This window comes from Sparassis crispa, assembly GCF_003851025.1.
Source record: "Sparassis crispa DNA, contig_000001F, whole genome shotgun sequence".
Classification (NCBI taxonomy): domain Eukaryota; kingdom Fungi; phylum Basidiomycota; class Agaricomycetes; order Polyporales; family Sparassidaceae; genus Sparassis; species Sparassis crispa.
This window is the reverse complement of record NW_020939748.1, coordinates 4115847-4131264: the sequence shown is the minus strand read 5'-3', so window position 1 is coordinate 4131264 and position 15418 is coordinate 4115847. Positions and strand designations below refer to the sequence as shown.

Below are 15418 nucleotides of genomic sequence, written 5' to 3'. Positions count from 1 at the left end.
AAACGAATCCACTATCTTTCAAGGTCGTCCTCTCGTCTGCCATCAAGCACTCTACACCACGCACGCGGCACTTTATCTCGCCTCTGGGATAGCACTGCAGTCGGTGTGGCTCCACCTACCTACCAGTCTCACCTGTCAGTACCTGAAAAGGCCAAGTATCGGATCCATTGTTCCGCACGATGACGCTCATACCTCTGTAGTGGTCGAGCCGCTTGGCGTGGGCGTGCTCGTAAGTCGGGAGGGCCCCGCGATGGCTGTGGACCAATCCGTCCATCCAGCGACATCGACATTTTTGGACCGATCCGTCCGATAACGAGACTGGGGAGGTGGCACTATTCAGTGCTCACGATGCGATGCGTCAGCCCTGTGCTTCTTCGAGTGGACGCAACGTACGACTTACCAACATACGGCGAGATACTATTGCGACGTGGACGAGAGGTCGCCGACGTGCGCGTGCCGGGACTGCCAGAATCTCTGGCTGAGATCCGCGCCTCGAGCTTGCGCACCAGCATGCCGTGCACCTCGAGCTTGCGCACCAGCGCGCCGTGCGGGTCCGCCTCGTCTCTCATCGCCTCGATCCTGCGAAGCAGCTCACCGCTGAGGAGCTTTGAGCGAAGGCAGGGATCCAAAGCCACGCGGATGATGCTGAGAAGCCGCTCGCGAATGGCCGGATCTTGACCGTTTATGACTGCCACCATGTCATCTACAGTCCTGACGTTCGACCCAAGTGCTGACTCGGATGCAGCATCAGGAACGAGCGGCCGCGGCTGCGGGTGAGGACGATACTCGGCTGGAAAAGCTTCGATCGGCTGACGGATGGCAGAGGTGCTCGCCGAGTCATCAAAGGGAGGCGGGCCGACACAATCGGCGTCTGTTGCACGAGGCGAAGATTGTTCTTCAGATCGTTCAATTCAGTTTGCAAGTGAGCGAGGTCGGCCTCCATGTCCTTGAGCTTCTCCTCACGGGCCTTGCGCGCGGTTTCGACCTCCTTCTCATGCGCCTGTATCGGCTCCGACATCTTTGCGAAATGCTAGACTGTGGACGCGAAGTCCTACAGGTAAATCAGTACAAGTGGCTATGATAAACGAGTGGCATATGCTTATGCTTACCCTCGTATAGCGAAAGAACTGAGGAATACACGTGCAGCGTGCGTGAGCAGGCAGACCAAAAAGGAAGGTAGCGTAGTACACACTCAAGTCTTGGCCGACTATTTCGAGAGGCATCATCTGGAAAAAAGACATGTAGTGCTATGTAGCTCGCGTACGTCGGAGAGGCCTGTAGCAATGTCCCGAATTATGTAGGACTCTATAGAATAGGATTTTCTACTGTAGACCTACTAGGTCGTCCACGGTATTGAGGGGCCACTTCGGCGCGGACTCAGATGGGGTGGCGGGCACTGGATTGGCCGCATTCACGTCGGCGAGCGAGCAAGCGAGGTTGGGGGTGTGCTTGCGTCCCCCAAGCTCCTCGTGGGTACGCGTGGGCCGACCTTCACTCTCGTGCAAGTCCATGGGCTCCGATAACTTTGAGAACTTGGAAAGTCACGGTGGACGCTGTGTTGCGCAGGGGAAGGAGTAAGATATCTACCTCGATGGTCGACGCGACGTCCTACAAGCAGATCAGCGTATGATAAACGAGTGGAATCTTCGCGCAGTCCTCACTGAGATTCGATCGGAGGACGACGATCGGTGAGAGATGAGGTAGGCAAGGTCGAAGTTCGCGTCCTGCTCACCTCCTCGTCCGCCGCCATGGAGGAGCTGCTTGTACTACATCAGAGAATCCTCTCAATGGGTTCGTAACGAGGCAGGTGTCACGGATGCGTCTATGCGATGCCAAGCCGCACGATACCAACAAGCCAGGACACTCTGAAACTATATAGTCTTCGGGCTGTGGATGTCTGTGTCCTCCATCACCGGCGGGTGACGGGTGTACCCTCAGCGCTCAGACACCAAGCTTTTGGACATCGCACAATTCCCCAGCTCTCCGTTTATAACCCACCCGATACGCTTGAGAAGCACAATGACACACTCCAGCTTGAGCTCTGTCCCTTCATCCAGAAGGGTATGCCTGCGGAGATGGCACCACAGACACACCCCAGGAGACGTGCTTGACCCAGACGTTCAGCCTGCCCGATGAACCTCGCGCCTTTCGACGAGCTTCTCCTGCACGAGGCATCCATTCGTCTCACTCATGATCACCTCTCCGGCCACGGTTCCCTGCCTGAAATGCCCCATGTCGCCGCACTCCGCAGGGGCAACCGACTCAGGGACAGCGCCGTTGAAGCTACGCGCTCACGCTCTTCATACGATACAGCCGCTTTCTGCCATTACACCGCCCGCTTGCGATAATGATCATCGCGCTCCACATCATGACCCTCGAGCTCGGTCACGACATTCGTAAACAGCGTTTTCAGAGTGGTTGACATTTCGGTGCGCACGTTCTTCTTCTCTGTGTTGTAAGGTCCCGGGTCCCTCGAGCTTTGGCATATTTTCTGAGTCTCTACATGTCGCAATGACGACGTTTGCAGCCGAACGGAGCAACTGCTTCGTGAGCTCGAGTCCGATACCTCGAGAAGAAGTAGAGATGATTGGTGAGGTCGGCACCGTTCTATGTCATCTTCACTGGCAGACTCACCCAGTTATCAACCAGATGTTGGTTTCGGTGGACATAGTTCGCACTGGGTCGTTCCTTTGTGTGCAACACCCTGCATTCACAGCTGCAAGGCATGGGACACGGGTGACCCTTCGATATCGGGCACAATAAGACCCTCATGCATGCGCTGGGGTGTAAGTGCTTAACGGTGATTGTGAACCCAATACCCCATTGCCCGCAAATTCAACTATACACTTGCGTCAGCTAACAGGTGTGCATTTTGTGCTACATACACTTCATTCATCTATGATTGCTACTCCCTCCGACGGAGAGGGCAGTGTTTCTGCAACAGCAATTGCGAACGTCAGTGCGTTCGCTTTCTCCGTACCAACAACGGAAAAAAAAACCACGCACCATCGAGCCGAGCAAGCGCCTCCATGTCACCGGCATGCAGGTACGTGTGGACGCGCACACCCACATGCGTTGCGACTGGCTGCAGACGACGCTCCTTCACAGGCCCCGAGACACGCGACCAAAACGCATCCTCCGCCATGCAGGGCACATCGCCGATCTTGCGGGCGATGGCAATGTAGCGCAGAGAAGGCAAACAAGTAGCAAGGCGCAAGGGCCAACGAACAGTCATGGCAGCTCTGGAGAGATTCCGAGAAGTGATGCACACTCGGATACAAATTATGTCGAGCGTGCTCAGAATCAGAGGTATCTTCTCCTGTTTCAATGTTGGTGTCAAAACACGCAGATGTGTACGCCACAGTGATGGAATCTCACCAGCCATTGTGCGAGATGCGTTCCACGCTTCCGAGGCGTCAGACGGAGATTGAGGTTGAGATATCTGAGTCTCGCGGCACCAGTTGCCATCAAGGACATCCAAAACTTAGCGTCCGAGGACTTGATTGTCACTGACAATACACGAGGAGTGGTCTCCCGAATGGTGTTGACCATTACGATCTGTTCCTCGGAGTTGGACTTGTAGTTATCCTCGAATTCCAACGAGTGAACAGGACAGGTTATCCTCTGATCCCAGTCTAACGTCGAAGTCCACGGGCGACCATGCCCGATGTAGACGTAATCCAAGCTATCCCAGCACCGCGTTTCCGACTCCCTTGGCAATGTTACTGTCCTGATGCTGAGTTTCCTGACATTGGGGAAAGCGCGTACCAATTGGGCCATTGACAATTTGCTATGCTTCAAGCGGAGAACGCGGACTGTTGGCCACCGCCATCGCTCGTCCCATGGCATATCCATCCATTTAGGCCAGCAAGAGTGGGCCAGTTCCAGGACCTGCAGGTTTTGAAAAGGAAGGATGGACACAAAGATCTGAGGTGTAGGTTGTTGATTGCTACAAGCGCGGTGCAGGACGAGTTTGCGGAGCCCGCTTCGCATCCCTCTCAGCATCTCCACGGCTTGAGAATCTGCCTCATGCAGTTCCAGCTCCTCAAGGCTGGTAAGTGAGGCAATGGCGTCTCCAATAGGGGATCCCTTCCGTAGTAGGAATTCAACGCAGTCAATAGAAAGGAATTCGAGGTTGAGGGCATGCGTGATCAGCTCCGCAAGACGAGGAACATCCGAAAAATTGCCCCAGGGAGCAGTCTTTTGTTCGGACTTCACGTCAAATGCGGACATGGCAACGTCAAGCCTCCGCACCCAATTCCAGCAACTTGGAGCGCCATCGAACATTGAATCGCAGAACTTGCCAAGTTGCTTTGTAGATGTCAGCCTGACTGACGAGAGCGCATGCTGTTTCGCAAACGAATGAATTTGTCGACACGTGAGGGAAAGGGCAAGAGCATCTTTTGACGAGAGCAGAAATGTGATCATAAAGAGAACGTCCAGGTCCAGACTGATGCTGCTTGACATGGTGGTTTGTGGCAGGGAGAGGAAGTGGAGAGGTGCCACCGTGACTTTGCCGTCACATCACAAATACTGTTGAAAGACAACTTTTCAGTGATTCTTGCGCTACGTACACAGCACGAACTGCACCCCACAGTTGGCACTTGGGAACAAGTCATGGGAAGCATGCGCTCGATGTCGGATTTCCGGCCGTTGAGTCAGAGTAAGTAGTTGCTAAGCTAGAGCACCCCAGGTAGTTATACGAGCATCTCGAAGGCGGGCTCCTTTGTAGTAAGTTTGCATCTGCTGGCATAGGACCCCCGCGAATCAACCAAGAGCTCCGATCCTGGCGACGACATTTCTCGGGGATGGGCATCAGGAACTTGAAAACCCCACTTATGCGATTATCTAATCTCTTGTTCATGTGGCGGCCGTCACGGTAGGCTGGGGCCTCGGAGTAGATCAGGCCCTTACCACCCATCCAAGTCCTTCGTCTGCGACAATGAGCAAGCTTCCTAGAGAACTCCCGGAGGATTTACAGTGCCATTCCGAGCAATTCCTGCACCTCAACAGTGCCTATCAGATATGTTTGCGCCTCGAGGAGGACATCGAGGCCGACGCCACCCCCGCACAAAATTCCAAAGAACAAATGATGTTTTGTCGCATTCTCGGCTACCTTCTAAGTTATGGCCCGAATATCAATGCACGGGTCTCAGTTTCCAAGGAAATTATATCGTGCGAAGACAAAATGGCGCTAGTTCAACTCGGGAAGATGTATTTCGACCACTACGTCCGAGCCTGTATGTATCTCGGCATTTGTTTATTCAGCTGGCGTACATCTAAATAAAAATATTCCCAGTTCGATCCAGCAAAGGACCGACACCCACGCCTTCAAATCACACGTCACGTCCCTCCTTCGACACGATGGCAGACATGATTAAGGATTGTTTGGAGGAGGCACCGCAGGGTCATTCTACTGCAAAAAATCAAGTCAGTTTCGCCTTATTTCAATCAATCACGTTCACTAACTCCGGCCATTGTGAAGGCCCTTGTCCGTGACGGGTTTCGGTGTGTGGTCACCGGCGCCTATGACATTCCCTCCGCCGAGAAGAGTAAAGAGTTGTCAGGCAGAGCCCTAAGTGAAGGGGCTAACTTTGTATACACGGAGTGCGCTCATATACTGTCTGAGTCAACGAATTTGAATGCCACGAATTCAGACGAGGTACTTCTACCCACCGATTTTCTGCCAAATATTCATTTGCTCTTTTCAGGCCGATTATGCTGCTACGGTCTGGAGTATCATGAATACCTTTAGTAGCCGTAAAAAGCTATCCGATGACTTGAACGGTGTCAAGGTCCATCGCCTGGAAAATGTCATGACATTGGAGTACAACGTGCATCGTAGTTTCGATGCTTTGGCGATTTGGTTCACTGCAACAGTACGTGATTATACTTTCCCTTCTGCACAAGGCAGTGACAAAAAAAAAGATAGAAAACAAAAAATAAATATAAGCTGGAAGGTAGATCTGATATGTACCTCGGATTCGGACGACTTCCAAAACATGTCACCTTTACCACGACCGATCCAGAACTCCTCCCGGTCCCGTCGCCAGATTACCTGGCCCTTCATGCAGCATGTGCCAAGGTAGCTCATCTTTCTGGTGCTGCGAAGTACATCGACAAAGTGTTGGAAGACCTCGAAGAAATGCCCGTGCTCTCGGAGGACGGTAGTTCGGCCAGACTGCTCGAAGACGCACTTCTCCACGCTAGCAGCCGTTCTCCTGTTTGGGTTTGAAATAATTAGAAGGTGTTGACCAGCATTTTTCCGGGGTGGGTCATAACTCAGTGACATTCCTTTTTTTTCCATCAGCAGACGGGTCTGCGAATTACGTCGGTTGTTGATATTACTGCATGTGAGCACTGTACACAATTTTATAACCAATAGAAACAAAGGGAGATTGCTGAGCTTCATGCTTCATGAAGTCGACAGGACGTTCTGTGCGCTTGTCACGCTACGGGCGTTCCGCACCATCTATGTCACGATAGACTCAAGACTGCTCGAGGTCTGCATAAACTGTCAGAGCACGAATCCCTATAACTTTGGCGATCTCTTCCTGAGCCTTACGCTGCATTGCGCCTCCGGAAACAACATCATCGCAAGGAAGAAAATTTGCAAAGATGACCATGTCTGGAGAGCAATCAGTCTCGCAACCGTGTGTAAACCATCTAGTCTAAACGTTATACGGGCAGTTACCCACGAGGGAAAACGTAAGGACTTACCTGAATGGATAGTCGAAGCGGCACGTTTGATGTCTCTAAGGTCCGAGTCATCCACACCAACATCGTTGATATCGAGAGGTTCAAAGTGGGAAGCGGCGTACAACACCATTAGCCTGTAGAACCACATGAGCACGAGCACGTCCAATCTAGAGGAAAGTTGAATCGGCACCGAACTGCCCCGGGTGGTAGTATTATTAAGCGGGGAGGGAGGATGTAGATGTGTTGATATGGTTTGTGCATGAGCGGACCGCCGCGGCACCTTGAGGATTGGGGCTTTGCTGTATCTGTGGAGTTCCCATGCATGCTTGTGAAATGTTTCTCCTTTTTCTTCCGTGGCAAGACACGTATTACACTGGGATTTCTACGGAGTTGCAATTCGCAAACGATACAATGAATTCAGTACACTGGAGGTCTCATTGAGTACGTACATACCACAGATAATATGTTGCATGACGAATCCACCACCTTTCAATGCCGTCCTCTCATCTGCCATCACCTCCCCAAAAACCACCCACGTGGTGTTCTATAAGGGCTCTGGGACAGCGCCATAGGCGTGGCTCAACCTGTTTACTAGTGTGCATTATCACTTGCCGCCAAGTACCATATTCACTGTTGGTAGCGCATGACAACGCTCATACGTTTGTCAGTCCAGTGATCGAACCGCTGCTAGCAAGTCGAGAGGGCCTGGCGATGGTTTCAGACCGATCCGTCCACCTCATGAGATCGACATTTTCGGATCGATATGACTGGGCAATAGGTAGATGGGGGACTGTTTACAATGCGATCGAGGTCATGATCAGCGCCGTTCTCCGAGTCGATGCGTACGTAGGACACGGCTTACCGACGTACGGCCTTACGCCCATGCGACGCATCCCTCCCGCGGGACTGCCAGATTCGCATGCCGAGATCCGCGCCTCGAGCTTACGCATCAGCGCCTCATGCGCCTCAATCCTGCGCTGCGGCACGGGTTCCTCTCGTCCACCAGCTTGCGCAACTTGCGCGATGCCTCACTTCTGAGGATCTGCGTGCGAAGATAGAGATCCGACAGCGCGCGGAGGAGGTCGAGGAGCTGCGCCTGTATGTGTTTGTCTTCGGGGTCAAATGATGCTACGAAGTCGTCGAGGGTCTGCACCTGCTTGGGCTCAGATTCTGACTCGGACTCGGACTCGGACTCGGACTCGGCGTCGGACTCGGATGCGGCGTCGGGGAGAGGCGACTGAAGGTGAGGAAGATACTCGGCAGGGAATGTATCGCTCAGCTGACGGGCAGAGGTGCTCGCCGAATCGTCAAAGAGAGGTGGATCGACGTCGATCGATGTCTGTTCCACAATGAGAATCTGGTTTTCCAGATCGTCGACTTCAGCTTGCAAACAAGCGAGCTTGCCTGCATGGGCTCCGACATCTTTCAGAATGGCTAGATGGTGGACGCCAACTACAGGCAGATCAGCACCAGTGGTTGTGATAAACGAGTGAGATGTGCTCACCCTCATTCCAACGTATAGAGAACTTGATGAGAACACGTGTCGGCGCTACTATAAGCGTGCGTGCATAGGTTAAGTGAGGGGGCAGACAAAAAAGGAAGGTATCGTAGAAAGTCTGCGATCCACGAGATTGCATCTAGTACAACACATTACACAACACCGTCGATCGAGTGAGAGGCGATGGCCAAGGGGCAAACTTCCCAAGTGGTGTTCTGAGACTGCCACGTTATCCATATCGGAACCTCGCGATTTACAGTCACTAACCAATATTTCTCGGGATCCATCCCAGAAACGCACGCAGACCTGCAAGGAGCCTGTTCAATCTGCGCCTCATTTTACTGCCTTGCGAACCAGGCACTATATTTCTCAATGACGTATGCCTGCAGAATGCGCATCCCGTTAGCGCACCCATCATATAGAATGATGCAACTATAACAACGCACCTCATCGAACGTAGCCTTGAAGCTAGACCGCGAGCTAACGTCGTGCCAGTATTTCTGTAACCTTTCAAAGCGCGGGGTGTGGAAGAGATCATAGAGCTTCTTCCCCTCTCCCGCAGGATACAGTACGAGATCATTCTTCAAAGCAGTGAGCGCGCGAGCAAGGAACGGCAATATCGGCAGTCGAGCACTCGCCCAGCGCGAATCCAGTCTCCGGGAGGACTGCAGTAACCTGCTCTGTGGCACTGACGAAGGCGTCTGCGGTACCCTTACCGCTCACGAATGCGGTCCACGTGGGGACGAACTTCGTGGAGACGACGTCGATGAAGAACCGCGCTTTGGCACGGAGGACGGGGTTCTGCCGGAAGTAAGTGACCATCGGGGAACGAGTCCGCGACGAACTCGATCAAGACGAGCGACTCTGTCAACTTGGTTGACTTCGGGGATGGCTGGTCCGCGGCGACCGCAGGGCCACCATATGCAGTGGGCAATGGCTGGAATCTAAGAGGACTGTCGATGAACCGCCACAGCAAGCCGAAGGTATGGTAAATACGTACCTTACTTGCCGGGTTGACGAGGGGAGCATACCAATCGGGCTTGTTCTGCAGATTGATCTGGAACTTGGTATTACGGTGCCTTGGCTTCCTCCAACGCTAGCTCAACCTAACTGGGATGGTCAAGGTCCGTCTCATATTCCTGCACTGAAACTTATGCACCCTCTGAGCATAAGGGCAGATCTAAAGAGGGAAATGATATAAGTAAGCGTCGATCCTATTCGATCCCGATCAACGGATAACAGAACTGGGCCAATGCTGGAGGGTGATCGATGGAAGGCCTTCGGCCTGCCCATCTACAGCAGTCCCCTCATATACGAGTCTGACCTGACGCGATTCACTTAGAAAGCATGTCAACCGAGGTAAGAAACCATAACCTTAAAATCGATCTTCTCTGGAGACACGCAAACGAATTAGACAAAGGCAAGATATATTTCCAACCCAACCCTAGCACTTTCCTTCTACACTCCTCCCTGGAACCAATCCTGGCGCCATTTAGACGAATGGCGCCGAATACAGGCTAGCCCTCAATCTGCACTAATCGTTGAGTATCAAACATAGTGCAACAGGAGAACCACCACATACCTTCGTCAAAACAAACCTTCAACAACGACAAACTACCCAACCTGCCTCTTCCTCTCCAAGCCAGAAATACGAGAAGGCGACGCGTCGCCGACGAACGAACGATCTCATGGGCAGACAGTCACTACTCTGTTCGGTAGGAAAGTCAACGAGACTAAACATCGGACCTTCTGTCGACCCAATCCTCCGCAACACCGGCAGACTGCAAGTCGCATAAATAGCAGTTCTCGCAAAGAGAGGAATTCCCACAAGCGACCTCGACACCGAAATCTCCAGAGTAGCCGTAACGTCAGGCGAAACAAACTTGAATGTCGAACTTCAGCACACGCGTGCGTCCTCACACGATGTTCAGTTTGAATGTCCCATCCTCCCATCGAATCTTGCTCAATGCGAGTTCATTGCCGTCGCGAAAAATCCTAGGAATTGTACCACGGCGATCTTGCCGAAATATTCAGAATCCAAGTTATTTGCCCGTGTAATATCGACCACTCAAAGCCCGAAATATGCGCCACACGGTGTGGGCCCTTTGAAGTACGAGGTATTCGCCCATGCGATCTTGCCCATGCGAAGTACGGAATATCCATGCGGGCCCTTTGAAGTACGAGGTATTCGCCCATGCGATCTTGCCCATGCGAAGTACGGAATATCCAAGACATTCGCCCTCTTGAAGTGCGAGATATTCGCCCAAGCAACCTTGTCCATGCGAAACCCAAGACATTCTCCTGTCCGATGTTGTCCATTCGAAGTGCGAGGCACCTGTCCACCGAAGCACCCACATCCAAAAGATCGGTATTCGACCCACAGACAAAACCACAATCAAGACGTCCAACCAACTCTGGGAAAGGAATATTCAACCATATATCCGCGAAACGCAAAGTACCTGTCCACCGAAGCGCCCGTATCCAAAGAACCGATATTCGACCCACGGAGACCACGACAACCAAGACGTCCGACCAACTCCAGGAAAGAAATATTCAACCATAGATCCGCCCGGCCACGACATTAATCCAGAGACCTCCAGAGACCTCTTGAGACGCCAAACGAGCTTGCAACGACACTGAAATGACCAACTCCGGGAAAGGAATATTCAACCACATATCCGCGAAACGCGAGGGACCTGACCATAACAACCAAGACGACCGACCAACTCCGGGAAAGAAATATTCGCCCGTATCCAAAGAACCGATATCACTCCAGAGACCTCTTGCGACGACGCCGAACCAGCTTGCAACAACAACGAAACGAGTAGACGAGTTCGACCGCGATAATATTCAACGCTTCATCGCTTCCATCATGCGCCCAAAGGGAAAACCGAACGGCTCACAACCCATTCGACGAAACACCCCACAACACCGACATGTCAAAAACTCTCAGGACCACAAAGACGAACGATCCTATCCCTACTCCTACCATGTATGCCGCGTGGTTAGTATCCATCCCATAGACCAAAATGGAAAGACTTGGCCACGACCCGCAACCCACAATTCGGTCGGCCAGATAATGGCGACTCCAGTTGACGTCCTAGGACCGTGCTTGCATGAGCGACGAAGACTCAGCGCAGACGCCCTCCTTTTATGCTGGTCAGAATCTCTAGAATGTTCTGCTGCCAGCATTGTCGAGAGAGCTCTGGTCGAGTCTCCAACGAATCGGGACTGATCCAGCAGCATCGGACCTTGAGCCTCAGACAGAACGAGAGGGTCCAAGACCGAAGACATTATTCAGCATCCCGACACGAGCAACGAAGTGAACGCGGACGACATCACAGGCGAGACTTCGGCGTCGAGGTCCAGTCGGGTCGGGCTGTCCCGAAGTCATGTGACTAGAATGTGACGTTTGAGTCACAACCTCCGCCGTGACATTCGCTTGTAGCCTGTGCCACCAACGTTGGCGGACATATCATCGGGGACAAGTTTTTAGTAGGCGGGTCATTCGTGCGGAAATTGATAGGAGGAGCTCATTTTGACTTTCAGTAGGTCGCATCTGTTGTGTCGTGTTCCCGTTTGACCGTCTTCCACTGTTAAGCAGGAGCGACACGCGTGAAAAGATTATTTCTGCTGCGTTGACTGTGTTGAATGGAAGCATTGCGTCAGGAAATACTGCCTCCAAGCGGCGTCGAATTTGCTGCTTGCCTCAAACTTTGCCTGGATTCAGCAATCCGACCATTGCAGTCCTTTTCCAACATGAGTAGACATGGACGGGGTGCGCATCATGACCTTCAATTGCTAACTTTTACTGACCGTATGTGCAGGCGACTGAAGGAGTATAAAGACACAGTTGGTGTCTTCATATTCACTCTTGATCTGATCACGAGGAATTATCCTGTGATCACTGCGGTTGAGGGCCTGTCTTACGACTGCCTCGCCATCACAGCGTGCTCGACCGCGCTGGGCGGTGTCGTTGTCCTGGCTAGCAATTCCATTATATACGTGGATCAGTCCTCCCGCTGGGTCGTGTTGCCTGTCAATTGGCTAGCCACCACGCTTGAGCGACATGTCCATGCCGGTGCTCACTGCTCATACCGCAATACTTCCAACTGGCGGGTAAGTGCTTAGAGATGGCACAGTCTATTCCGTAGAAGTCATCGTTGACGGGAAGACGGTGTCACGGCTGTCAATGGCGTCGCCCATGGCAAGGACAACGATTCCTGCATGCGTCAGGAGAGTCGAGGACAACTATCTGTTCATTGGGAGCATTGTAAGCCCTTCTGTATTGTTGAAGACTATTCGGGTGGAAGAGGATATCCCTGAGGAGGATGTGGAGATGACGTCTGCGCCCGCCATGGTTGTTGACTCGACCGATGGTATGGACCTCGACGATGACGATGGTACGCGGAAATTTCCCGACACAACTGTCTTGAGTCTAATTTTGTCTTAAGACCTATACGGAAGTTCCCAGGTGCAAGAAGTGCTGTCCATCAACGGCAATGGCAATCTCAATGGCGTCGCTGTTACTTCGAAGAGGCGGACGGTCGTGCATCTATCTCTGTGCGACTCGTTATCTGCCCACGGGCCCATCTCTGATATGACTTTTGCGTGAGCCAAGAACGGGGTGTGTATCCTGCTACTGCGTCACGACCTTTTGAACTAATGATCAAGATTTAGGATCGGTACGTACCAGAGCTTGTTACTGCCACTGGCGCTGGCGAGCTGGGTGGTTTTACTGTCTTTCAGGTGTGCTCTCTGGGGATGAGTCACAATGGTATCTTAATTTTGTCCATAGCGGGATTTACCGACACGCACCAAACGCAAGTTGCACGCCATAGGCGGCGGTCGCGGAATGTGGTCTGTGCCCGTGCGACAAGCTGTCAAGGTTAACGGCTCGACTTATGAACGTCCCGTCAATCCCTTCTACATGGAGAACGACTCCATTATCATCAGTACCGATGCGAATCCTTCGCCGGGCGCTTCTCGAGTAAGCTCTCGCCCCTAGTCGTGTCGAAGAAAACCAATACCGCGTACGGGCAGATTGCCTCCCGCCACCCTCAATCAGACATCTCGATCACCCCACGTATCTACGATTGGCGCGGCACCATTCTTCCAAGGGACTGCTATCTTGCATGTGATGGTCAATGTCACCAACGTCATCCGAGTCTTAGAGCCTGGTGCGTCGCGCCTCTTCCGCGTTGTTCGAGTGCTCATCATATCGTCATCCACAGATGGGACGGAACGCCAGGTTATTAAAGATTGGGATGGGAATGTACCCCGGCCAAAATCAGGTTCTGCAGTATCTGCGACCCTTTCATACTCATCATCCGAGAGGATGACTCCATCGGTCTCTTCATTGGAGAGACCGACCGAGGGAAGATTAGGCGCAAGGACATGTCTCCGATGGGCGAGAAGGTAGTTCTCTGCACATCGGTGATGCGCCAGCATGCTGACAAGTCGTGCAGACGTCTCGATACCTGGCTGGCTGTTTCTTCACAGATACGACCGGCGTGTTTCAAAGCCACGCTAACATGGAAGTTGCTGGGACTGAGAACGTTACGTCAACTCTGCAGGCCGCTATGAATGCTGGGAACAAGAGCCAGTGGTTGCTCCTATGCCGGCCACAGGTGCGGTCGAGGTATGAAAGCCTAATTGTTGCACTTCATGAGCGCTGACATAGTGCCTTGCAGATCTGGACGTTGCCCAAGCTCACCTCTGTTCCGCCGAACACAACTGACGACCATGTAGGGGCCGAGCCTTGCGGAATGGATCCCGCACTTCCAGCTCGACGGTCATCTGCCGTGGAAATTCATCCCGCGAGATAAATCTTATTCGAATGTCGTGTACGACGCTTCGACGTCACTGCTCGTTACTGCATCCTCGTTGCAAAATAAATTTGCTTCATATGATGAAGATGGCAACATTGTGTGGGAGCCAGATGGTGCGAGTTCATTTCTGGCACCTTGTATGGCGTTACGTCTAACAGTCGTATCTGTGGTGAAAGCATCGAACATATCCTTCCCGAGCTGTTAATGCTCTATGCTGGAGCTCATCTCACCCGAAGGCTGGATCACCATGGATGGGTGAGTCTCGCGTGTGCTCTCCTGTGTGTATCTGGCTGAAGATGTTGCCCAGATACGAGTTTGCTCCCAACACATAGCCGTCGGGACAACAGTGAACCGAGGAGAGGATCTGGCGATCAAGGGTGTCGTGAGTGTTCACATAAGCGCATGCGATGACGTTCAGTCCTGATGAACAATGTCGCAGGTTTACATCTTCGAGATCGTGGAAGTTGTTCCTGACCTAAGCTCTAGCCATAAGCGCTGGTATAAGCTGAAGCTTCGGTGTAGAGATGATGCGAAGGGTCCCGTCACAGCGCTTTGTGGGATGGATGGCTATCTTGTCTCCTCGATGGGGCAGAAGGTGCGCTTCGTATCTTCGTTCTAACCCAAGCTCATAACCCAGGTTTCTGTAGATATTTGTCAGGGCATTCGACTTGGATGAACGGCTTGTCGGTGTCGCCTTCTTGGACGTCGGTGTCTATGTCACATCCCTTCGCACCATCAAGAACTTAGGCTTACTGCTCTGTGCTTTGCGTTTGATCTTTCCTGCGGGTTTTATCGTTGGACGCGAACCTACCGCACGGCACAGTCTGATATTCGTGCGTATGATGCTGACTCCGCGGCCGAGTTTTTTGGTGCAATCGCAATCGCAGTCCCACTGGCGGTAGTTGTCCTTGTGGCGCCCACCCTCAAAGCTGCTGATTGCGGTGATGTTCACCGTGCAAAGTCCTGCGACCCGTGTGCGGCCTATTCATTGTGCAGGCAATAGTCCGCGGCGGGCTCGATCACAGAGCGCTTCGTCGCATTCCTCAGCGGGCTGGCGGTGGTCAAGTGCTCTTCATGCGGCGTGTGGTGAATGACAGCCAGCTGGATGCGTCGGCACTGTACGCGCCGGGGAGAGGTCGATGCACCACCTGTGAATCCACTTCGCGGGCGGTGTGGAGGTATTTGGCGTACGATTCGGCTTTCGTCGTGTTCTCGTCATGGACGAGGATGACCGCGTGAACAGCTCTGGGGCACGCGTCTTTATCCACATGAGACCTTTCCGCCATGCTCGTCTTCTCTCACCGGTGCCTTCAGCCATCATACTCACCAAGTCGCCCAATACCAACAAGAAGAGGACTTCCTGAGTATACAATTGTCAGTCCCTGTGCTC

At 52.6% G+C, this 15418-nt stretch overlaps 10 protein-coding genes across 10 annotated transcripts; 3 read left to right on the top strand and 7 right to left on the bottom strand.

The window, feature by feature from the left end:
- Positions 1 to 186: 186 nt before the first annotated feature.
- SCP_0214850 (hypothetical protein) lies at positions 187 to 1018 on the bottom strand (the record flags this gene model as incomplete). The annotated part of the gene is made up of 3 exons (XM_027755380.1): positions 187 to 332; positions 401 to 688; positions 736 to 1018. The coding sequence occupies 3 exons, from the start codon at positions 1016 to 1018 to the stop codon at positions 187 to 189; spliced, it is 717 nt and encodes a 238-aa protein (XP_027611181.1).
- A 304-nt stretch (positions 1019 to 1322) lies between these two features.
- Positions 1323 to 1511, bottom strand: SCP_0214840 (hypothetical protein; the record flags this gene model as incomplete). The annotated part of the gene is made up of 1 exon (XM_027755379.1): positions 1323 to 1511. The coding sequence occupies one exon, from the start codon at positions 1509 to 1511 to the stop codon at positions 1323 to 1325; it is 189 nt and encodes a 62-aa protein (XP_027611180.1).
- Positions 1512 to 2956: 1445 nt separating this feature from the next.
- On the bottom strand, positions 2957 to 4467 carry SCP_0214830 (hypothetical protein; the record flags this gene model as incomplete). The annotated part of the gene is made up of 2 exons (XM_027755378.1): positions 2957 to 3319; positions 3379 to 4467. 2 exons carry the CDS (start codon positions 4465 to 4467, stop codon positions 2957 to 2959), a joined length of 1452 nt encoding a protein of 483 aa, XP_027611179.1.
- A 1504-nt stretch (positions 4468 to 5971) lies between these two features.
- SCP_0214820 (hypothetical protein) lies at positions 5972 to 6235 on the top strand (the record flags this gene model as incomplete). Its single annotated transcript, XM_027755377.1, has 1 exon — positions 5972 to 6235. The coding sequence occupies one exon, from the start codon at positions 5972 to 5974 to the stop codon at positions 6233 to 6235; it is 264 nt and encodes an 87-aa protein (XP_027611178.1).
- A 237-nt stretch (positions 6236 to 6472) lies between these two features.
- Positions 6473 to 7023, bottom strand: SCP_0214810 (hypothetical protein; the record flags this gene model as incomplete). The annotated part of the gene is made up of 4 exons (XM_027755376.1): positions 6473 to 6505; positions 6566 to 6666; positions 6721 to 6833; positions 6890 to 7023. 4 exons carry the CDS (start codon positions 7021 to 7023, stop codon positions 6473 to 6475), a joined length of 381 nt encoding a protein of 126 aa, XP_027611177.1.
- Positions 7024 to 7648: 625 nt separating this feature from the next.
- On the bottom strand, positions 7649 to 8336 carry SCP_0214800 (hypothetical protein; the record flags this gene model as incomplete). The annotated part of the gene is made up of 2 exons (XM_027755375.1): positions 7649 to 8151; positions 8204 to 8336. 2 exons carry the CDS (start codon positions 8334 to 8336, stop codon positions 7649 to 7651), a joined length of 636 nt encoding a protein of 211 aa, XP_027611176.1.
- Positions 8337 to 8773: 437 nt separating this feature from the next.
- SCP_0214790 (hypothetical protein) lies at positions 8774 to 9019 on the bottom strand (the record flags this gene model as incomplete). The annotated part of the gene is made up of 1 exon (XM_027755374.1): positions 8774 to 9019. One exon carries the CDS (start codon positions 9017 to 9019, stop codon positions 8774 to 8776), a length of 246 nt encoding a protein of 81 aa, XP_027611175.1.
- A 1246-nt stretch (positions 9020 to 10265) lies between these two features.
- Positions 10266 to 10478, bottom strand: SCP_0214780 (hypothetical protein; the record flags this gene model as incomplete). Its single annotated transcript, XM_027755373.1, has 1 exon — positions 10266 to 10478. The coding sequence occupies one exon, from the start codon at positions 10476 to 10478 to the stop codon at positions 10266 to 10268; it is 213 nt and encodes a 70-aa protein (XP_027611174.1).
- Positions 10479 to 12389: 1911 nt separating this feature from the next.
- SCP_0214770 (hypothetical protein) lies at positions 12390 to 12812 on the top strand (the record flags this gene model as incomplete). Its single annotated transcript, XM_027755372.1, has 2 exons — positions 12390 to 12600; positions 12652 to 12812. The coding sequence occupies 2 exons, from the start codon at positions 12390 to 12392 to the stop codon at positions 12810 to 12812; spliced, it is 372 nt and encodes a 123-aa protein (XP_027611173.1).
- A 1420-nt stretch (positions 12813 to 14232) lies between these two features.
- On the top strand, positions 14233 to 14930 carry SCP_0214760 (hypothetical protein; the record flags this gene model as incomplete). Its single annotated transcript, XM_027755371.1, has 4 exons — positions 14233 to 14283; positions 14336 to 14410; positions 14468 to 14623; positions 14676 to 14930. The coding sequence occupies 4 exons, from the start codon at positions 14233 to 14235 to the stop codon at positions 14928 to 14930; spliced, it is 537 nt and encodes a 178-aa protein (XP_027611172.1).
- Positions 14931 to 15418: the final 488 nt, after the last annotated feature.